The sequence below is a fragment of the Sciurus carolinensis genome, chromosome 1 (assembly GCF_902686445.1).
Source record: "Sciurus carolinensis chromosome 1, mSciCar1.2, whole genome shotgun sequence".
NCBI lineage: Eukaryota > Metazoa > Chordata > Mammalia > Rodentia > Sciuridae > Sciurus > Sciurus carolinensis.
Window position 1 is genome coordinate 100410784 of NC_062213.1, and position 24398 is coordinate 100435181.

Here is a 24398-nt window from a genome sequence, read left to right on the forward strand (position 1 = left end):
TTGGCAAATGCCATGATTTCATTCTTCTTTCTGGCTAAGTAATATTCCATTGTGTATATATACCACATTTTCTTTATCCATTCATTGATTGAAGGACACCTAGGTTGTTTCCATAGCTTGACTACTATATTGCTTTTTTCTGAAAGTAGAATATCAGCTCCTTGTGGACAGGGGATGGCCTTTGTCCCTCACTTAGCATAGGTGGAACCCAAAGAGTGGCCAATAGTTCTTTTTGAGACCCTGATGTGTGCATAGTTCTGGTGGTCTTCATAAGGCTGTTTTTCTATTTTTTCATCTCAAAGTGAAAGTGTGAAATGTGCCTAGCATAATGCCTGGCACATAGTAAATGTTGAATAAAGTTTATTTTGCAATTTCATTTGTAACATGTGGAACACACATCTTCACACCTCTTTCTAGGACCCTTTCTTATACTGAATATGAAAATGAAGGGGAGGGCATGGCAGAACTTCAGTTCATCCCCAAATAGCCTTTGACGTCAGGCAGACCTTTTCTCCACTACATTTTCTGGGGCATCAGACATCTTTTCATGGTGTCCTTCTTAGCTATATGGTAATAATTAGATTCAACCCCCTTAAAGAATTACTCCAGATCTATAACCCAAATGACATTTTTCTTACTTTTGTCAGAATCCTGGCCTCAGCCTGGGAGGGAATCAGGTGAAAAATGCAACACACTTGCAAAGTCCTTCCCAAACCAGCTTAGTTTGGGGCCAATAAAATGTCTTGGATGTCATGCTGAGCCAGGTGCCTGGATGGAGGAGACCTGGCCTCTCACGGCCCTGATGTTTCTTCACTGTTAGATTCTCTACCTGCCAGCAGGGTGGGAGATTTACCTCCTATAGCCTGTGCTCTCTCCAGAATCATGGGTGTGCCTACAGCTGGGAAATCTTTCCCTTCTGGGCATTCAGAGGAAAATGGCACTCTCCCTTCATCTCCAATGATCTAGAAATCAATCATTGACAGTTTGTCTCTCCTTTGGTAACCCAGTGATCTAGGAATTAATATTTCACTAAACCTCCCTCACTTTCAGACATCCCTCCAACTGAAACTGTATGGGTTCTTTGGCTATTTCCAGGTGCCTTATTTTGCAGAGAGACTGGAATGTAGGAAAAACTCACAGGGTGGGGACAGTCTCTGTTTTTAGAAAAGAACCTGGGTATCAACAGGGCTTTCTATTGGTTTCAGTACTGAATTCCATCCCAGCCATGGTAAGTACTGGCAGGGAAGAGATAGGTTTTGTATTGTACAGTATATTGTATTGTATTTCAGCCATATTCATAGCACTTCCATGTCAGACATGGTTCCAGGTACTTTACACCAACTCATTAAACCTTATGACAATACTGTGAGGTAGATATTATATCCTTGACTCAGAGTTGAGGAAACTGAGCCACGTAGAGTTTAACTTGCCCAATGTCCCACAGCTAGTATGTGGAAGAGCCAGGATTCAGACCCAGACAGGTTGACCCAGAATCCTCTCATACTGTGCAGGAAAATGGGGAGAAGCTCTAGCTAAGGAATCAAGAATCCAGAGTTGTTTTTTACTAGGGATGTGGCCTCTTTCAATGCAGGAAATTCGGCCCCACATTCTTGCGCTTCTTACTGATCCTAAACTTTTTCACCCATGAAAAGTATAACCCACTAAAGAAATAGTTTTGCAAAATATTGGAATGTTTGTGATTTGGGCTGTGTGGGGAAGGCACATGTCAGGTGATGACATGAAGCAAGAAACAGATTGGGTGCTAGCCCTGTGTCTGCCACCTGCTACTCTATGTGACGTTAAAAAGTAGCCTGACTCTCTGTGCCTTTGTTTCCCTGGCTATTTCAGATGTTCTCTGAGATATCCTTCTAGCTGTCATAATCTTTGTGTTCTTAGTCACTGGTTTTTCTGCTCAGTCTGCTCATAGTAACCTCTGTTGTTGACATTTGTTATACTCTGATGGGGCCCATGTCTAAATGCTTAAACTGAGGATTTAGAAGAAGATAGAAGGAAGAGGGGTTTTAAGAAGAGAGATGTTCCACAGTTTCTGAATTTGCTCATCTGTGACATATAATCTAACAAGAGTCAACCTTATTTTCATTGATTCAATTCCAGCTGGAAGACTTGAACGTTTTTGTGGAAAGAGCAAAGAGATGAATTTTGGCATCGGCTAAAACTTCTCCTCCTAACTTGGACACTTAATAATTGGAACACCGTGATCATGCTATTTGCTTTCTCTGAATCTCAGTTTCCTTGAATGTGACATGCAGAAAATGCCTACCTTGTAGAATCAGAAATTGGAATGATTAAGTAAAATAAAAATAAGTAACATATGAAGTACCAGAGGAGAGTGGAGGAGAGACCATCCTGGGCTGTGGGGAATGCTCTCTCCTCCATTTAGGACCCAGAGGTCAAGGTCCTTTCCCTTTCAGGTTGCCCCTGGTGCCTATTCTGGGTGCTGGATGGTTGTGATTTGTGAGAACATGTTTTCTTCTGCTGGTGGGTGCTCTGCTCACAGATGTGGGCATAACAGAGGTCCCCAGAGGACTTGTCTTGTGAATGAACACCATTCTTTTTTGATGACAGGAAAAGGGATCCCTTGGGCAGTGCCAGTTTTCCTGCTGATACCTCAGGAAAGCTGTGACTTGGGGACTCTGAGGAGGCTTGGCAGAGAGGTAGGCAGGAAAAGGCCCTAAGGAAGCAGTACACCAGCTGGCCAGCGGGCAAGCTTCAAGCACTGCTGAGACAAGCACAGCCAGAGGGAAGGCAGCAGGGGAGAAGGGGCTCAGCCTCCTTCTAGGAAGAGTGCAGTGTGGAGAGGTTGCAAGAAGGTGGAAGGAAGAAGAGAGAGGGGTGGGAGGGACGCAGGGGGGGAAGGGGTGGAGAAAGAGGAGGAACAAGTGGGAGGAGGGAGGGTGACAGATACCGATTAAAAGAGGGTGGAAGGGAACAACTGACAGGCTCAAGAGCAAATAACAGTGGGCAGCTGAAGAGACAGCCAGAGCACGAAGAGGCCAACAGAAATTCCAGGGACGAGGCAAAGCAGCAGGTAAGGCTGAACTTGAACTTTGATAAAACTACAAGTCAATAGGAAGAGGCCAGAAGAGACACTTTTTGACTATCCAGAGGCTGGATAAAAACAAAGCTCTTTCTCAGTACCTGTGAGTTTATTCCCTGCTCCTCTCACTATTTTCTGGGATAGTGAGATTTGAATATAGTAAAGAGGAAAATGCAGTGAAACAACAGATAGATGGCTTGCTTGGTTTTTAAGAAGCAGTAGAAATGTGTGTGTAGGGGGTTTGGGGGCTACAGTCCAGCCTTATGGATTTGAAGTGCTCTGGAGGCATCTTAGAAGCTGGTCACTGGTCCATTTCCCAGAACTTTTGTTAAGAGGGGATTGGCCCTTTAAAAACAAAAAGCAACATTACTTTACGATGTTTCCTCTAGGCATGGAATCTTTTTTGAAATGCTCTCTGCAGCATCTAGGGGAGTGTTTTTATTTCTTTTTTTCTTCCAAAGGCATGTTGGTTGGTTTAAAAATATTCTCTGCTTAGTTTTCTGCAGAGTATCACGTCCCCATGTGCAGTGGCTGCATATGAGAAATCTAGGCTGTCTCTCACAGTCAGGTGAACGAGGCTGATGAGACTGAGAGGAAGCCTGGGAGAGGTACCACTGAAGCTCTCCTGTCCACCTGAACCAGCCTGAGGTAGAAGATGCCAGCAAAAGGGTTTTCTCTTAGCTCCTTGACCTCTCTCCTGAGCATGTGATGAAAGAACCCAGATTCAGGGGCTGGGAGACTTGGGTGTAGTCCCCTGAGTGGCTGTGTGACTGTGGACAGGACATTCCCCCCTCAGTTTCCTCACCTATAACATGAGGGGTTTGAGGTAGAAGGGTTCCTCTGGTTCCTTCAGCACTAGCTTCGTGCATGGCTAAGGTGCCATAGGCTCAAGCACAGCTCAGAACGACCAAAAGAGGGATGCTCAGCACAAAGGTTTCATGTCCTTGGTTCATTCCCAATTTGTCCCTTTGCTCAGTTTTTCTTTTATTCCCCCTCCCAGCATTCCATCATAATACGGGAATTCCTGGTTCTTACTCCTTCACACATCGTTGGGGTAGATGTTTCCTGAACAAGGTGCTGGCACACCAGGGTCCGACGGGCCTCATGAAGGAAGGGCAGTGTGGAGAGTACTGGACAGGGAGTCAGGAGACCTGAAACTTGGAGAAGCTGAGCAGAGACATGACCAAGGCCAGTATGTGGAGGTGTGGCACCTCTGCCTGGTGGTGTGGCTAGAGGTGTACCAGCCTGACTTTCCTGTCAGCAGGACAAATGGCCTCCATTTCTTCCACCCATTGTCCCCAGAGTCACAGCCCATCCTAGATCCTGGCTCTCTAGGGACCACCTGAACTCTCCACCTTCCTGTCAGTTCCCCAGGGCAGCAGAACTTTTTACAGCCTGCTTTCCCTCCAAACCCTTTCCTTACTTAGCGGCCACCAGTGAGGAGTCCTGAAGACCACAGGACATAGAGAAAGAAACACCAAGAGGGGCAGACAGTCTTTGACTTTTACCTGGCACACTGTGGGCATCCCCTCACTCAGACATGTGACATTCATAGAGCCACAGCAGTCACAAAATCAAGTTGCTCTGCCTTGCCGCTGCCTTGGAACCCCAGAAGTATCTTGCTAGGCTCCGGAAACTTGTTATGTTCTTATTTCTTAACTCTCTCTCTTCTGTCCCCCACTCTTAGTACTGAGCTAGAGTCTCAGGACATTAGAACTGGAAGAAGTCTCTTATACTATATCAGCCTCCTCCTTTGGCAAATAGGGAGAACAAGGCCTAGAAGGGGAAGGTGACTTGTTGGAGATGACAGTGAGTCAAGACCGACTCAGTTGGGAGAGCACCCTGCTCTGCTTGCTCATGTCCAGACCTCTTTTACTCCTTGTCCTTGGCTATTTCCCAGCCCCCACTGATTCTTCCATGGGAGCATCACTGAAGTCCACTTGTCCACCTGCTCCTCATCATCCATTTGCTGGTAGGGGGCACAGATATGGAGGATCTTGGACTGTAGAAGCCAACAGGGCTGCCACAGAAGCCACCTGACCTCTTGGTACTAAATGACATTACATCTGGGCCCAGTTAATTACAATAAGACAGGGGCCTATCTTATGGGGATCAATCAGGACAGGACCTGGACGACCTACAATCCTCAGGGCCAGGGAGATCCAAGGTCAATCTCTGCCTTCTGTCCCAGAGAATAGCTCACTCACCCACAGGAGAGTCCAGTGGTTCTGTGTCACCTAGTCCTCATAGGCCACTCTGGGCTCAAGCATTGAACTGGCTAAAGGGGAAAGAAGCCCATTTTCCTGAAAATCTTCAGGGTTCCTATAAAAGAGGCTGACTTCCTTTCTTGGAAGCTTCTGACTCCTGGTGAATGACAGTTTGGTGCTACTCTGTGAATCCATTATTTTTGACATATTAGGAAATAATAGGTGAGAAACATTCAGCAATTTCATATGGAAATGGAATCTTGAGGTATTGAAATAGCACAGAAGGACCTTAGGGTTTATCTGATTCAAGGATAGAGAAAAAGGAAGGGTTTGGGCATTTAAAGTCATATTTGGTTTGAAATTTTAGATGCGTGGTTTGGGGCAAACCATTTACTGTCTTTGATCCTCAGTTTTTTCATATACTAAGGTTAATAAAATCTTCCTGTAATGTTTTATGAAGATTAAATAATTTTTTTTCAGTGCTGGGAATTGAACCCAGGGCAATGCACATGTTAGGCAGGTACTCTACCTCTGAGCTGCAGTCCCACCTGGTATTTGTAATGACTGTGACATAGTAGGTGCTCTATTAACAGTAGAATTATAAGGTAGAATCCAAGTAACCTGGTCCTCAGCCCAAGTCTGTTTGAACTGCAACTTATTTGGTACAAAGGCCTTTCTTTAGTGAAGGCTAGTCATAATATATGATTCTGAGAATATATGGTTTGATTTTTAAGACAACAGATTTTTTTTCCCCTGGGACTACTTTTGCTGACCTCTAAGCTGGAAGTTGGAAAATCTGTATTTGCCTCAGCTTTGCCACTAACTTGCCACACTGTCATATACTAGTTTGCAAGTCTCAAACTCCCCAAATTCTCTTAGAGCTACAAGGTCTTCAGCAACCATCCAGGCCCAACAGCTTTTCTTTATACATGAGTGCACTGAGATTAGGGAGGAGGAATGTCTCTTGTCTAAAGCCACAAAGAAACAGCTGGAACCAGAAAGAGCCCTCTCATGAAATGATAACATTACAGTTTCACAGGGGACTTCCAGACTCTTAACTCTAACCTGGAAACTTCATGATTCAGAACTTCTAGAGAGGACAGAGGTGACTAGGGGTCAAGATGTTGCTGTCTTTCAGATCCCAGAGTAGACAACCCCCCTCTCTCTTTCAAATAGAACTGAGTCAACTTCACACTCTCTTTTGTGGATGTGCCTTCTGCTGGGTGATCAGATTCAAAAGTGCCATAGCCTCTCGGAAGGAAGCCATCCCATGAAACATATCCAGGCCCAAAGCTTGAGTTAAAGATATGTTAGGGGACAGGTTGGACCTGTCACATAAGCAAGAGGGGACTGATCTGAGCAGGCCTGCACCTCTCTGCTTCTTCAGTGGAGAAATCTTAATGCCTAGTAGAACCACTAGTATACAGATAAATGAATATCCTTCCTCTGCTGGTGCTTTCCCCATCTCTGATAGTCACCTTCCAGCACCTCTGTGCCACTAACCAGTCTGCTGCATTCACAAATTCTGTATCAAATTGGCTACTTGGATCATGTATCAGAGTTTTTATTGGCAGCCTCAGAAAAGAAAACAGGAAACTAACGTTATCATGTGCTTTCTATGTGCCAGGACTGTTCTAGGCGCTTCCACATATTCACATATTTTTTTAATCCCCATGAGTAAATATTTCCATTTTTTCAGATAAGTTGGAAACCAAGAGGTTAAATGACTTGCCTAAGGTCATACAGCTAGAAAGTGATGCACGCAGAGTAGTAGTTTTGCTATTTCTTAGGGACCATGAGTCCTATCATCTAACTCTTGCTGTTTCTGTTGCTCTTGTTATGATGTGACATCAGTGGAACACCAGAGCCCGCTGTGCAGCCAACCGAGAACCCAGCAGTAGACACCGGCGCAGCCAAGAGCACTTACTGGCTAAAAAAGGAAATAACTTTCTATATGTGAATTCTGGCCAAATGGTGGCAGATGCTGAAGAGTCTGGGAATCCTGACCACTGTGGGCTGAGGCCCCCAATGTAATGATTAATTCTAGGAACAGCATATGCAAGAGATGGCCAGCCAGTGAACCAGAAGCTAAAAGAAGAAACTCTGGGCCTCTTTATAGGACTTTGGAAAGTAAGAGAAACACTGCTCATTAGCTGAGACTGGAGTACTAGTCACAGATTCAGTACAATCTATCAGTTCTAAGACCTCTTTTTCTTTCACTTTTAAGAAACAGAAAATATGGGCTTTGGAATTAGGTTGACCAGGTATAAGTTCTCTTATGCAGTATTTGCTAGTTGTGAGACTCTGTACAAATTACCTAACCTCTGAGCCTCAATTTTCTTTTCTGTGAAATGGGACAATACTACATTCCGAGCAGAGTTACTGGAAGAATTAGAAAATATAATTGTAAAGTGCTTTGCACATAGAAAATATTCAATTTAGTGCTATCTGTTCTCACTATTACTTAACTTTCCTAGACCTCAGTCTTCTGATGTAAAAATAAGGGATAAGTATGTCTGATCTCTAGATTTCAGTTCCACGGCTTTATGAATCTATGACAAGATAGTGGGACTATAGGGAAATGTGAGCATTATCATAAACAGAATTTTTGTTACTAACTGCATGGTTACTAATCAACTCCCTTGGGGTAACTGATAAGGACCTCCCAATATTTGTTGTAATTGAATAGGTCCATTCACCACCCCTTTTCATCTACTTCTTGTAAATATTTGTTCTTTCAACATTTTAAGAAGAAAATTATTTATTTTAGCATAATTTTCTTTCTCCATTTTGCCTGCTCCCTTCTTGGCTTTGAAACAACTGTCCAACACCAGGGGGGAGGTGTCTTTGAATATTCTGATGTGTCCTTGCCAGAATAAAATAATTAAATTTAAAGAGGAGTTAATTATCTGCCATTGGCTGGGATAGGAGGAAAACTAAAGTGAGTACTCTATGTCACCCATCTGTTTCTTTCCTCTCATCTCTCATCTCTAGCTTCTTCCCCTCTCTATAGGAATGCTGTGTGGCCAATGGAATGTGGGTCCCCAAGGGACTTCTATTCCTGAGTAAGTAGCCCCTAGTGTCCAGATCAATAACTACATTTATTATCATAGGCCTGGTCATTTCCCCTGAGACCGAAGTAGTTTCCCAAACCTAAATCAGGGGGAAAAAAAAAAAAAGAAAATCCTAAATCCCCAACCACTTATAATCAAAACTCTGTCCAACAGCAATCTCATGCACATCACCACTTCACTCACCTTATATAAAAGTGGTCAGCCTTTGACGGGCAATATTCGCCAAAGACAAGAACTTCAGGCAATTTAGACAGAGTTTAATAGAGTTGTTAAGGTGGTGGTAGAGGGGTGGTTTTGCTGTTGAATGAGCTAGGTTTGACCTGTGGTTTTGACTCCAACTCTGCCTTTTGCTAGCAGTGTGATCTCTCGCAAGTTCGTCTTTCTGAATCCTGTTAAATAAGGATAAGAATATTCCTCACTTCAAGTTGTTGTATGCATCAAAAAATATGTATTTAAGTTTATACCCCCTACACACACAGTATGCCTGACATATGGAAAAGTGTCAGTAAGTGCTATTTTGTTTTATTATTATTATTATTATCACCCACATTCAATTTCTCTCTCTCTCTCTCTCTCTCTCTCTGTGTGTGTGTGTGTGTGTGTGTGTGTTACTCTGGATAAACTAGAAGAAGTAGCTGAGACTCTCCAAAGTTAGTAAAGATTACTAAGGGAGCTAAGAATCAGAACCAATTTTTTATGTAATTCTCTTCATATAGCCATTTTACGGCAGAAGTATTGGGGTGAGGAGAAATCAGAAAAATGTACATGTGAATAAGGTAAAAAGAAATCTGAGATGATGGTTATCCTTGGCACTTTATAAAGCCACCTTTATGTCTGGCATAGCATAGGATTTTATGCACTAAATTGAACTGACATAATACTATGTTTAAGGCATTCCTGAAGAAAGCCCTTTGGGTCATTTTTCAACAGAATTCTCTTAATTGGGAAGCAAGTCAACCCTTCCCTGTATCACATTCCACAGTATGGTGAGTGGAATTATAGCATGGGCCCAGGGAATTGTTATTATTACTATGAGTAACAACCTTTATTGAGAACCAGAGATCTGTTAGATACTGTCCAGAACATGTGTCACTGTCCAGAATTAGACTCAGACTCTGCGGAGTGGTCTTATAATCTAATTTTGACAAACTTGGATAAGTTCCCCAGTATTCTGAGGGGCAGAGGCAGTGAAGGAATAGTCCATAGTGACAGAGTCTCTGTCCTAGACACATCCAGTCCTGCTTAGCCAAGTAAAGGGCTCTCTCACAGGCAGAGGAAAGGCTTAGTGGCTTCTCTCTCCCTGGTCACCATAGTTGTTGGACAGGAACCCAGAGGTCAACTTCTCAGGAGGTTTGCCATTAGTTGACATGAAGCATGGTCCCCAAGTGTTACTTCTGCATGCGTTCTCATTCTTTTCTTCAGCAGCCAGGAAGGACTAGCCTTGATCAATGTGGCATTTGGTGTTTTGAGTGCCCCAGATACTTTATCATTCATCCATTGTTGTTTCTATAAAGTACACACCACCAGGTGCAATGTGCAGTATTAATCACTAAGAGAACAGGGCGGGGGAGAGGAAACTCCAGGGGAGAATACAATGATGAACGGATATGCAGCTTGTCTTCAAGGATGAGTTTGCGAGAGAATAAGTGAGCAGTAGGACAAATAATTCTTGAGATCCCAAAGACTATAATGCAGTCTAAGGCCCAGCTGCAGACTCAGGGAGACATAGAAAGTGTTGGCAAATACTATACTTGGAGGACTGTTATGTGTGCTCCAGAGGACAGAACAGAAATCAACAGAAGAAAGAAATTTCCACTATTCTTAAAAGACATAGTAGCATCTTGCTCACTTACAATATGCCTTCTTAAGTAGGGGAGACAAGGGTGCAGTTACAGCAAGTGTGCTGGGAGGCACACTTGCAGTCTACGTAGTTTATGTTGCAACATTGCTAAAGGACTTACTGATCGTGCAGTTCTTTATATCTCCAGCCTCATTTGGGGGTAATCATATTAGGTCTGCCCTCAGAAGCAAGTCACACACTGGGCCTAGCTCATCCCTTGGGGTGAGAACTACTCCAGACTCCTAGGAATCACCTCCACAAAGTCCTCCATGATCTGCTCCTGCCTACTCTGCACACTCTCCCTCCCTACTCTGCTCTTTAATTCCTTAAGACCATGCTGGTTCTCATCCCTGTGAATTTGTTTTTCAACTGCCTTTGTTTGATTTTCCCTCATCTCTTCTGCATCTCCACCTCCCACTCTACACCCCTAATGACATCATGTACACCTAATTTCTACTCAGGGACTTCCCTGGGGAGTCCTTTCTGCCTACCTACTCATGGCCACTGCTAGCTGTGGTCAGTGTTCTCTTTGCATTTGCATGGCACACTGCACTTCTGTTCCAGTCCTTATCACATTTGGTTTTATTTTATGTCCCACAGGACAGTGAGTTTCTTCAATACAGAGTCTTATTGATCTTTGGGTTTCTAACTTCCAGCACAGAGCTAGCATAAGATGATACTCAGTACATTTTTATGAAACTGAACTGAATTATACTTTTCCCCAGCACACCATAGAGTGCAGGTCACATCAGAGGAGCATAATAGATATTTGCTTGATTGCATAAAAGCTGACCCCTGGACCTTATCACTAAACAGCAGAGTCATGTCTCAAATCACTCAGTGCTCTTGGGTTAGCAGGAGTTTATGAAGTTCCAAGTGCAGAGCTCTAAGAATTGACCAGCTCTGCCCTTGAAGGGAGATGGAGGGAAACTTGCTGACACATGCCAGACTTGATCAGAAATTTTGGAATGAAGCCCTGGTTCTGTCTCCCTTAGTTTTGTTTCTAATCACCACACAAAGTGGTTATGAGGATTCATCCATTCAACAATAAAAATGGAATTCTGTGTTTTAGTCAGCTTTTTCACTGTTGGGACCAAAAGATCTGACAAGAACAATTAGAGGAGGAAAAGTTTATTTGGGGGCTCAGAGTTTCAGAGGTCTCTGTCCATAGATGGCTGGCTCCATTGCTCTGGGCCTGAGTGAAGCAGAACATCATGGTGGAAGAGTGTGATGGAGAGAAGTGGCTCAGGACATGGCACTAGGAAGGAGGTGGGGAGAGGGGAAAGAGAGAGAGCGAGGGAGAGACTTCCCTCACCAAAGACAAAATATACATCCCTAAGGCATGTGGCAATGACCTACCTTCTCCAGTCACACCCTACTGGCCTACAGTTACCACCTAGTTAATCCCTATCAGAGGATTAACATACTGATTAAGTTAAGGCCCTCATAACCCAATCATTTCACTTCTAGGCTTTCTTGCATTGTCTCATGACCTTTTAGGGGATGCCTTATTTTTAAACCATAACACTCTGAAGGTATTCAATTATGGTCCTGCCCTCTTTGAGCTTACAAGAAAATGTTAGAGAAGCACATTTTGAACAGTGGAAGGTTTTGGGTTTTTTTTTTGTTTGTTAGTTTTGGCTGAATTTAAGAAGGAAGATTTGAATCTCCTTAGAACCACTTTGCAATCTTACTACTAGACTAAACATCTTCAATCTCTAAGAAAGCATCAGTTCTATATCTAATAAGAGAACCTAATGCAATAGGAATACAAAGTTGGAGATGGGGCTTTTGATTTGGGGAAGTTTACTCTCTATTTGAGGGGCAGAATCATGCCTGATTTTAATTTACTAGATATCACTGAGTGTCTAGTATTTGTCAGACCTGGCACCTCTTAGGTTTTTTTCTTAGTACTCAGAACAGTGGTGGGTACATACTAGGAACTCAGAAAAGTACTTGTGGGTTAGCTGGTAGACAGGAAACTTTTGGAGAACAAATCTAAGGCAGCATATAACCAAGTGTGAGACTATATCTACATGCTGAATGGAAACCTACAGTCTTTTAGATGCCAGGAGACATCAAAGAAAGCTGAGATCAATTTAGAAGACCTCTCCATTTCATCCTACAGGGGTCAGAGGAAGAAGTCCTGAATATCAATGTATGACTAATTTTGGCTGTTATGAAATGGTTTTCTTTGAAAACATCAGCTGTGTAGGAGTACAATGACGTAGGCATCAGGAGGAGCACTAGATTGGGAATGTAGATACCTCAGTTTTATTTGTAGCCATATATCATGGAGCCAAGGCATGAAATGATTCATGTTCACAATACATAAAATCCTTCCTCTGAGTCTTTCCCCTCTGACCCAAGCACCATGTTACTATGACCTAACAACTGCCCTGGTGAGCCCTCCAAAATTGCTTTGTCCCGGATATGACACATTGAAAGAGAATATTGGAAGGTGTTGAAACTTTTGTAATGAAGAACCTTTGTAGTAGAGATGTTCTCTTCCAGGTTCTAGGGACCATTTCCTTTTGCCTTGGAAATTTCAGCACTGGTATCAGTTGCAGAGGACTGGTCTAACCAATCCTTCTCCAAACTCAATAAACCAGATTCCACTCCTGCCACACACTCCCAGAGCACCTTGCACTTCCCTAATTTTAACACATCATGTTTTATTGAAATTCTGTTTTTAATTTCTCCCTTTATGGAAAGTAATACAGTTAAATTACCTGGGCATTATGGCACTTGCCTGTAATCCCAGTGAATCAGGAGATTGAGTCAGAAGGATCACAAGTTTGAAGCCAGACTCAGCAATGTAGTGAAACCTGTCTCAAAATTAAAAATTTAAAAAAAGGTCAGAGATGTAGCTCAGTGGTAAAGTACACCTGGGTTCAATCCCCAGTACCAAAAGGAGTGGGGGTGGGTGGAGACAAACTCAGTAAAGGCAGAGAATCCTTGTTTGTCTTTCCTCCTCCTTGCTGTGTCCTTGGTGGTCAGCAGGATGCCTGGCATCTTGCAACCATCCAATATAATGGAAGAGAAGCATTCTAGGTGAAGGGTATGTGAGGAGCTATGATAAAAAGGTAAGAAATTGTGGTCTGCCTATGTGTGCCTGGGGAATTGCATAGCTTAAGTATTGAGTAGGTGAGGTAAACAGTGGAAAAAAGAATGAGGCAGTGCTGCTAAGGGTCTCCAATGGCAGGTTCAAGTTTGAATTTTAAAAATGGGTTGAAGCCAATGATGATTATAGCCAAAGCAGTGAGGGAAATTACCATTGTATTTGATAGATTTTATTCTTGGCGTGGGTAGCTTCCTTTGCCCCTGCTAGCACACTTCCTTCTAAGAAATGGATAATAATCTACAAAGCATTTTATGTGCAGCATACCCAGTAAACTCACTCAATCTACAAATTTCTTGGGCTGAGATTTTATGTATTATGAACACGAAATTTACAGGGACCAAAGGGGAGTCAATGTAACTGGAAAAGTGTCTTCAGCCATGGAACTTTCACATTATAAACTGAGCAGCTGGTACATAGTAGCAATTTTAAAGTTTCTCTGACTTTGCCTGAAGGTCAGCAGGAAGTAATAAATGAAAGGTCCTTTACCCTCCTTCCTGTGGCAGGGCACTGGGCAGCCTGCCTCACTGCTGTACCTGCTCAGCTAATTTCTTTTGTTCCCCCTGCACCCCCAGTAAGACATCCTTAATACTCTCTCTCTGGTTTTCCAAGGTGCTCCTTTCTCGAATCTGTGCTTTACTTTTTCCAGGTGGAATTCCTTGACCATAAGTAAGGAAGTCAGCAGTCAAACCTTTTGGCAGACCAGACCAAAGTATCACATTCTTTGTCTGGAACTATTTTTATACTTCCTTGGGGACTTGTAGGAAACGGGTGACAGAGAACACCAAGGAAAAAGTCTCCAAGGGATTGAATGTAGAAAACCTGTCCCAAATCCTAGAAGACTAAAACATTTCTTTTTATTTCCTTCTAAGTTCCATTTCCATTTTTCTCTCATTTCCTCCCCTTCTGCTCTTCTCTTTCCTTCTTTGTAATGTGCTTTCTCTTTCTATCCTTCTACTTTTATCTTCCCTAACACGTTATTTATTAATAATGACTGTCTTTTATTCACTTCTTATATGCCCAGTCCTGTTCTCAGTGCTTTTTATATATTGCTTCATAGTACTCTATGATACTAAATAATAGTACCTTCATCTATTTGGCAGATGAGGAAACACAAATTGAACAATTTAGCCAAGCTCAGCAGGTAATAATAGGGATTTGAACTCTAGTTATCTAATTTCCATGCCTGTCTTCTTTTAATCATTATATGGTTTCTTTTTCTCCATTTCCAACTCTCCCCATCATTCCGCTTTTCTGACCCTCTTCTCTCTGTTGAGTCTTTCCTGCCTCCTTCCTTTTATTCTCTCACCGTATTCTAGTCACTGCTTATCTGTGGCTGACCATGAAGGTGCTGAACACTGTACACGTGCCCAGAAGAGATGACAGATGATTCAAACACTTATCTTATCAGCCATTTTCCTTTCGAGCAAACGCTCCACAGTTTTCCCCATTTGGAGGCTAAGGGTGGGATCCTTCACCACCTGAAGTAAAGGGACAGATGTTTAATCACAAACCAGAGGAAAGCCCTCAAGACCTCGGTGAGTCTTTGATATGGAGAGGAGCAAAGATAAGACCTTTTCCTCTTACTCAGGTATTCCATTCTTCTCAGAGACTCTGCATACTCTCAGAGTTGGGGACCTGGGACTGGGAGAAGTCAAAACCAGGAGACTGTTCTCTGGCAAGGCATCAACTCAGGAGTAATGAAACCTGAACTATGAAATTAAACACCCACCCTGCCTTTCCTCACAAGCATAAAGAATGTCCCAAAAGAAACAAAGGGCATGTTGGCAGCAAAAATATGAAGGTCAAAATTTGAACTTGATAACCTGTAAGGTCCTGTCCAAATCTGATGTTTAGATATCAGATTAATTTCGAGGTCTCAGGGTACCAGTCAGCATTTCTGAGATTCTCTAGGCAGCTTTAGACATCTTGGCTCACACAACCCTGTACATGGACAGGAAGTAGAAAAGGGAAGAACTATGAGTGAGCCTCCTTATTTATTGGGGGATGGAAAAAAACTTTTCCAAAGCACTCTTTCCACATCAGGCTCCCTCTATACCACATTGGTCAGAACTAATGTGAGAGTGCTATCTGGTTTTTCATCCTGGTAATGGGATGCGGGCAAGGAAGAAAGAATTGGTCTGTTACTCGTTAGGAAATATCAATGCTCATTACTCTTTCCTTCACTCAACCAAGGTTTCCTGAGCACATACTCTGGGCCAGGCTCTGATGATACAGAGGAAAAAGTTTCTATTTTCAAAAAGCCTCTGTTGGAAGAACACAGACAGAGGGTTATAAAACATGGTAAAAGTGCTGGGAGATGGGTGAGTGTCCCCAGTGTTGCTGTAGTAGCAATGAATGGGTTAAGGTTTGAAAGGTAAATGGGATACAGCTAGAGGTGAGGGGCCAGTAAGTCACAGTTGAAAGGGGAGCACTGATGAATCTGTTAAGACTTGGCATGGTTGGACAAAGGGAACTCGTGGGTGCCTTCCATAGGCAGAACACTTAGCAAGTCCAGCTACTCAGTTGGAATGACTGTGCTGCACTAGGCAAGGGTGATCAACATTACCAGCAGCCTGCCAGCTGTGGGAAGCTGAGCACTCAGCTGTAGTACCTTTTGAAACATGATTTTGCTCATCACCTTTCAGTCCAGCTAGTCCATGCTGGATGGTTCTGATCATTATAGAGTGCTTCCTGAGAAGCCAAATTTGCCCCTCCCACCCTTATTTCTTCCTCTTCCACCTATGCCTCTGGAGTCATAAAAAAAAAAAAAAAAATTATTTTCCATCAATCATCCAAACATACAGAATGTTTATCTTATAGTTTTCAGCACATCACATACTTCATCTCATTTGATCCTTCAGATCTTTTGGTGTACTTATTTCCATCCCCATTTGACAGATAAAGAAACAAATTCAGTGAAGTAAATAATCAGAGTCACAGTATTTGCAAACTCCAATTCTGTGTTTCTTTCCACTACTCCAGTGTTTCTATAGGTGTGGTCTGTGGACTGTCTGCACCAGATCACATGGACTGCTTGTTACAAATCCAGGTTTCTGGGAGCCACCTCAGACCTCCTGAAGTAGAATCTCTGGGAGTTTGAGCACAGATTCCACACTGTAACATACACACCTCAGTTGATTTCTAGATCCTTTCAAGTATGAAAGTCAAATCCCCTCTTTTCATTTTGCTGGGGTTTGGGGGCAGGGTACACTTAACGTCTAAGTTGTGCTCTTAAAGCATACATTGGTATGAATCAAGGCCCAGAACATGATGGGACCTTCCAGACTTTGGCAAAACATCCTTCTTTCTCTCTCTCTCTCTCTCTGTTTGCAGAAGCCTCTGCATTTCGTTTGTCCCCTTCCCCTGTCACAATGGGTGACTGGAGCTTCCTGGGAGAGTTCCTGGAGGAAGTACACAAGCACTCCACAGTGATCGGCAAGGTCTGGCTCACTGTCCTGTTCATATTCCGCATGCTCGTGCTGGGAACAGCTGCTGAGTCTTCCTGGGGGGATGAGCAGGCTGATTTCCAGTGTGATACCATTCAACCTGGGTGCGAGAATGTCTGCTATGACCAAGCCTTCCCCATTTCCCACATTCGCTACTGGGTGCTGCAGATCATCTTCGTCTCCACACCATCTCTGGTGTACATGGGCCATGCCATGCACACTGTGCGTGTCCAGGAGAAGCGGAAGCTCCGGGAAGCAGAGAGAGCCAAAGAGGTCCGTGGGACTGGCTCTTATGAGTACCCGGTGGCTGAGAAGACAGAGCTATCCTGCTGGGAGGAAGTGAATGGGAGGATAGTCCTCCAGGGCACTCTGCTCAACACCTATGTCTGCACCATCCTGATCCGCACCACCATGGAGGTGGCCTTCATTGTGGGCCAGTACCTTCTCTACGGGATCTTCCTGAACACCTTACATGTCTGCCGCAGGAGTCCTTGCCCCCACCCAGTCAACTGTTATGTATCCAGGCCCACAGAGAAGAATGTCTTCATTGTCTTTATGCTGGCTGTCGCTGGATTGTCCCTCTTCCTCAGCCTGGCTGAACTCTACCACCTGGGCTGGAAGAAGATCAGACAGAGATTTGTCAAGCCACAGCAGGGCATGACTGAACGCCAGCTTCCTGGTCCCTCTGCAGGCATAGGCCAGAGCTGCACACCTCCCCCTGACTTCAATCAGTGCCTGGAGAATGGCCCTGGGGGAAAGTTCTTCAGTCCCTTCAGTAACAATATGGTCTCCCAGCAGAACACAGACAACCTGGTCACTGAGCAAGTGCCAGGCCAGGAGCAGATTCCTAGGGAGGGTTTCATCCAGATCCATTATGGCCAGAAGCCTGAGGTGCCCAATGGAGTCTCACCAGGTCACCGCCTCCAGCATGGCCATCAGAGTGACAAGCGCCGTCTTAGCAAGGCCAGCAGCAAGGCCAGGTCAGATGACCTATCAGTGTGACCCTCAAACATGGGAGGACCAGGAGAAGGTGGGGGAGAAAGGAGACCCAGAGAGGGAAAATGGGTCCCTCTAGCCCTGTGTTCTTAGTCTCGTCATTTCTCTGATCCTTTTGGGCCCTATGTCCACTGGCATTGCTTATTAGCTCTAGAAGGTATAACCAGGGCTCTGAGAAAAAGGAGATGTGATGACCCACCAGCTGCTGCCCCTTCCCATCCTCTACCTTGTATACTCAGTGACATCTTTTGGATTACTTATTGAATAAAGTAGAGGAAGGGAAGGGAACCTTGGTAAAATCTGGCCTGGGAAGGATAGCCACAGGAATAGAACACCAGAAACATACCAGATAGGCTTCCATGACCTGATCATCAAAGAACCCTAACCCTAGCCCAAGGAAGATTTCAGAGTTCTCAGCCAAGAGAGAGGAGCAAATAACTTGCAATATATGTCCTCTGGAATCTTGTTTCCATGGGCCATATCTTGGAGTTGGTGAGGTGACCTTAGGCTGCCCTTGGCTACTCCTTCCTCTATTCATTTTCAAAAAGGGATCCTCAGAACTTGACCATCAGTCTCAACTTTAGAAGTGTTTTGGTATGTACCTCTGGCAAATTTCCCATGTTGGTGATATTTCGGTCTTTTCTTTTGCCAGAGTGCTGGTGGCCACAGGGCACCAGCTCTTATAGGAAGCCACTGTGCACCCAAACTCCACTGGAATTCTTGCCACTACCTGTTATCCTGTGGCTCCTTTACAGTTCAACCCAATGATAGAAACCATCCTTACCTGTCCTCCCTGGGCTGTTTGTCTAGTGTTCCTCTAAAGATCTCATCAACAGGAACGCCCAGAAGTCATTGTCTTTCTCAGATTCTGACCAGATCACCAACCACTGAAGTCAGTGGAATTTCCCTAGGACTTATTAAAACAAAGACAGAATTGTGCTTCTTAGATTCCTCTTGGGAAAAAATAATTCTGCTGCAAAGATGAAAATAAAAAAGGAGAGAAGACACTGAAAAACTATTTTTCCCTCCTATTTATTTCTCTTATTGACTGCCAACTTAGAATGCCAAGAGGAGGTGTGATGACAACCATTGAGATACAAGATCTCTCTCTCTCTCTCTCCCTGGAGGTGTTGGCAGGGTCATAGAAGCAATAAGGGAATCTCCAGTTTTTTTTGGCAAGGCCCTTATTTAAAGGGACAAAGATTCCATGTGTCTCTGGTATCCCTAAAGAAACTGCCAAGTGGGGGATGCAGAAAAGCTCTGCCATCCTCTGATACTGGTCTGGTGTCTCTCCTGAGTGAATCCATAATGGGTGGCTCCATTTTGAATGCAGATAAAGGATGCTCAGAATCTGGATAGTGACATTATTACCTTTGAAAATGCATGTGTGTGTGTGTGTGTGTGTGTGTGTGTGTGTGTGTGTGTGTGCGCGCGCATGCTGTCAGGATGGCCAAGGAAGGGGAGTCCTGAAGTAAGGATATTGTAAAGAAACTAGGGTCTTTCTGCCTTCGTGGTCAGTTGCTTGGCAGAGGAGCTAGTCTTGCTGCCTTAGCATTATTATCCTGAATAGATGGGTATGAGAGGTCAGGATAGAGGATGGGAAAGTTCAGAAGGAGACTCAACCTCTGCACCACCTCCCATCTCTGGGTCCCTCTGCTGATATTTGAATACTGTTAAAAAGGATGAGAGCAGGGATGGCAAGGAATTGACTGGGATACCATTTAGAAAAGAATGACTGGTTATCCCAGGTCCTGGAGGGGACATATTTTTATCTGTTATCTGGCACTGGCATTAAGATTCTCTCTTTGTCCATCTCTGAAGTGTGTGTGTGTGTGTGTGTGTGTGTGTGTGTGTGTGTGTTAATGAAATGCATGTTTTTGAATTAGAAATTCTGTGAGATCAGTTCTTGATGGTAAAATTTTACAGGAAGACAAAAGGAAGTAATATGTGTAATTTTTCTTAATAAAATCTGTCTGTACACCTATCTTTTGTGTTCCTTTTACATTGTAACTAAAAGAAAAGGATGAGGTGGGGAGTTGATTGGGGTGGGTAGCTTTGGAGTCAGATGTGTGAGGGCCAAAATCCCATCTGCTGATTTACAGTTGAACTCTAGGCAAACCACTTAATATCTGAGACTTTTTTCCTCATCTGTAAATTGGGCTTAGTAATAACTACCTCATAGTATTGTTAAATGAGAGACTGTTTATAAAGAGTTTGGCAGACTGCTTGGGGCATAATAGTCTGTCATTAAATGGCAATTGTTACTGTTATTATCTTGATTATTTTTGTTATCATTTAGAAGAATATTTGAAAACCTGGGATGTGAAGAGCTGATTCCAGAACCTCCTCTTTTGGAACTCACAATTTGACATACCTAAAGTGATCAAATTAACACATAAAGGAAACAATTACAATTGAATTAAATAGAATTTATTATCAATGCTAAGAACCCTAAGGCTCCAGAAAGTGATATGTATGAGGGAAAACAGAAGAGGAGAGACCTGACTTGGACCAGAATGAGTGGCTAAAGCTTTAGAGAAGCAAACACCCTAAGGATCACTCTGAAATAAGTCTTAGTATCCCCACTTTATGGACATGGAAACTGAGGTTTTCTAAAAAGTGGAGCAGCTTCTCACTGGCCTCTCTGGGATCACATCTCTTTGGAAGAGGAGAAATGATTCCTGCTGTAGACAAGCGTCAAGGCACACTTTGCCCTTCACCAACAAATAGGTGTCATTTCCAAAAGAATGAAACAAAGGTTAGTGAAAATGAGCATAAGTGTTAACTACCAATCTTGCTTGTCAGGGCAAGCAAACTCTTTTGAAGAGATCTTGCAGAGAGATCACTGAACACATTTTAGGACACCTGTGTTGAGATTCGGGCATGTACCTGTGCCAGGTTAAGGTGCCTAGCCCAAAGGGGTCTCTGAGTAGTCCAACTAGGAAAATGACCTGGGACTCCTTTTTTTTTCTTAGAAAAAAGTAGTACATCTCATGGTTTTATAAACAGATATAACATGTAATAGTTTATATTATGCTCTGAGTGCGAAAGTCCAAGGGGTTAATTTTTTAAGATCTCAACCTCGTGAATTCCTACTCTCATTTTTTCTCTCTGCAACCAAAGCTTCTTCACTAAAGAGCATAATTGATTGATAATGCAGTGAACATGCTCTGAATTTTAGGCTCCTTCAGGTCCTCTTTCTTAATTTCCTTCCTGTAGTGCCAGATAAGACCAGAATTTCTACCACTAGTGTTTCATTCCTATGGCTAAAGAGTTTTAAGTACTAATGCTAGAAGTGCTCCTATGAAAAATCATAGTATGAATGAGTTTCAGATTTTTTCTTAATAGCAATGCAGGTTGTTTGAAAGATTTCTTTCATGATATGCAAATGAAGAAAACAGGCTGGAGAAGGCTGCAAAAAATAAGCCAACCACTTCCCAGTCCTCAGGAGATCCTGGAAGCACCTAAAGTCAGTCCATGTACAGGCCTTTAACAGAACGTAGAATTTTCAAATGATAGACTTGTAAACAGAATAGGGTTAATGGCTTTTCCTACTGTTGATTGCCTAATGGTCATCAGAGACCGGTAGGGCCTAGAGGTTTTCGCCATTCTTTCAAATGGAAAAGAGGAAAACTTTTGTTCAATAAGTATTTTATTGAACCACTATTATTTTTTAATTGGTGTATAATAATTGTACAGAATGGTGGTTTTCATTTGGCATATTTGCACATGCATATAACGTAATTTGAACACTTCTACTCCCTGATTCCCTCTTTTCTTTCTCCCCTGCTACCTTCCTCGACCCTGATAGTCTCCCTTCTTAAACATTTATCTTGAGTTGGGCATTATGTTAGGAATCAAGGATACAATTTTATGAGCCAGACATGATTTCCACCTTTGGTAGTCTATTGTCTGGTGGGAGAGCCCCTCTCAGGCAAGTAAACAAACAATCACATAATTTCAAATTGCAGTAAGTGCCATAAAGGAAACAAAGAGAGGACTAACAAAGTTTGGGGGAAGGACCTTGTTCAGATAGGGTGAGTGGGAAGTCCTTTCCAGGGAGGTAATGTTGAAACTGAGAACTGACAGCTAAGAAACTAGCCACCGATGAGTAGGGGAAGCATCCAGAGGGGGGAACTTCTAGAAAACTCCAGAATATAGCTGTCCCCTATCTTGGTCTGGCCCAATATTTTTGAAAGACAGAATTCAAGCAACACCTAAAATGACACTTTTTGGCACCAACTGTTACAAAACACACAACTTTTTTCTGTAAAAACTCAAGGGACTTGAAAACTCAAGAAACTTTTTCAATTAAGCAGAAGGAACATTATGGAAGGTCTGAATTAAAAGAAGTAAATAGCATACATTAAATTGGAAAAAGTCCTATTTAATGTTACAACTATAATTTCTACAAGTATTAATTCTTACACTTGGAGCTTTCTAAGCTAAGCCCATTTTCTGGGGGAAGACACAGAAAGGGGCTGTGGCTCCTTGGGGACAAAATTAGCTACAGGTTTAAATGGGGGTTTAGACTATATGTGAAGTGGGTGGGAAAGAGCCAGCAAGGTGAATTCTAAAGTAGCCTTGGCATCAAAGAAGTCAACACAGGCAGGGAGAGGGGAAGGAGGAGAGGCATCTCAGCAGGTGTTATGATTTAGATGTGAGGTGTCCCCCAAAAGCTCACATGTGAGACAATGCAAGAGGGTTCAGAGGAGAAATGTTTGGGTTGTGGGAGTCTTAACCTAATCAGTGAATTAATCCCTGATGGGATTAACCAAGTGGTAACTGGAGGCGAGTAGGGTGTGGCTAAAGGGAGTGGTTAATTGTCGGTGTGGCTATGGGGTATATATTTTGTATCTGGAGAGTGAAGTCTCTCTCTCTTTCTGCTTTCTGATGGTGTGAGCTGCTTCCCTCTGCCACACTCTTCTGCCATGATGTTCAGCCTTACCTTGAGCCCTGAGTAATGGAGCCAGCCTTCTATGGACTAAGACTTATGAAACTGTGAGCCCGCAAATAAACTTTTTCTCCTCTACAGTTGTGCTGGTCCAGTCATTTAGTCTCAGCAGACAAAAAGGTGACTAAAACAGCAGGGAAGCCAGGCTACAGAAGTTGTGCGAGACAGTCAGGCAGGCAGACATTTCAGGGACAAGTCTTAACCTCCAATCTGGATTCGAAGGTAGACCTCCAGACTCAGGGGAGGGAGACTGATTTGGGAAAAGCCAAACTTCCTATCAGGGACTGGGTTACTAGGCAGAGCATTAGGACAGAGCCTTGGACACAGTGCAAGGTGGGGACCATTATTAGAATTAAAATGAGACTTATGTGAATAAAGCTATTGCCAGTAATATATATTGACCTTCAAATATACCTTCAAATCCTTAAACCAAAGGAATAACCAATAGAGTTACAGTCACCTCATTAAACTATGGTGGCAGGGAGGGAGACGATTTTTGGCAGGAACCTAATGCTACTCTGAAATCAACTCAAGTTGTCACCTACCTCCTTCACCTAAGGATAAAGCCCTGGGGAGGTTATGGCTTGGAAAAGACTCAAGTTCCATTTGTCCCTTTAACCTGGCTAAATTTTCCATTACAAGGAGTCAAGGCCTTTAAGTGACTAGGGCACATTTACTTGCTAATGAAGATTTCCTCAGAGAGAAAAATCATGCATGAAGCCTTTCAGGAGTGTGCAGAGCCCTGGGCGTGGCACCCTGGCCAAGTCTAAATCCCCTCTCACATCAGCTGCTCTTCAACCTACTGAAGGATCCAGGGCAGGGTGGGAAGTTATTCTATGCCTTCCTGGAATTTTTCTTTAAGTGGAATGAAATATAAACTGGAGAACTTTAAGTTTACAAATGTTTGTTTTTATATTGGAAACCAGTAGGGTTTGGGTATAGTTGACTGGGGAAAAGTCAGTTTTAAAAAACGGATGTATTTTGGTAACAATGAAACAAATTTGGAATGGTTAAGTGCTTACTGTTTTCTAAGCATTGGGCTAAGAGATTTTACGAATAATTGTTTCGTCTTTAAAATAATCTATGAGGTCGTTAGACCCCACCTAATAGATGAGGAAAATGAGACTTAAGAGAGATTCAGTAACTTGCAAAACTAGTAGGTGGAAGGATAGGCCCTTATCTTGCTATCTACATTATGCTTCTCTTATGCTTATCATATATTCTTCAGTAAAAAGGCAAGATTCATATGCACACCATGATTACAATGTGTAAAAATAGGCATTTGTAAGAACAAAGATAAAAAACAAACCAAAATGAAAGCAGTTGCACCTATTTGGTGGATCTGTGAGTGTGGGGTACATTGATTCTCTTTATTTTATGAACTATTTTAATGTTCTCATGTTATTTTTAAAATTTAAAAATTTAAAAATATATTTATATTCAACCTTTGGGCTAAATTTGGTGTTTCCCTAGGGTGGTTGCCAGAAGCTGCCTCTCTTCATTTCCACAGAACTCATGCCTTGGGAAAGTTTTTCTTTGCTTGGGCTCTGACTGCCACCCTTAAATGGAATAAGGTTAGCAGGAGGCATCCATTGAGGGCCCCGGCTGCAGACTGACGCATATGGTTTGCCAGCTGTGGCCTCTGGAAGTGGCTGAGCACTGGAGCGAGTATGGGAAGCACACTCTTCCCCAGCTCTGT

General features: G+C 43.1%; 1 protein-coding gene across 7 annotated transcripts in view; it reads left to right on the top strand.

The window, feature by feature from the left end:
• Window positions 1–19729, top strand: part of Gja5 (gap junction protein alpha 5) — a 54664-nt gene extending 34935 nt beyond the window's left edge. For 2 of the 7 annotated variants that reach the window (XM_047521814.1, XM_047521813.1), the window contains exon 2: window positions 16637–19729. In XM_047521814.1, coding sequence (XP_047377770.1) covers window positions 16675–17751 — 1077 coding nt within the window. In that variant the 5' untranslated portion in view covers window positions 16637–16674 and the 3' untranslated portion in view covers window positions 17752–19729. Of the gene's footprint in view, window positions 1–2901; window positions 3050–3554; window positions 3707–7119; window positions 7396–14619; window positions 14839–16636 lie in introns of those variants that run through there. The other 5 variants (XM_047521809.1, XM_047521808.1, XM_047521811.1 and 2 more) reach the window with 5 other exon arrangements.
• The last annotated feature ends 4669 nt before the right edge of the window (window positions 19730–24398 follow it).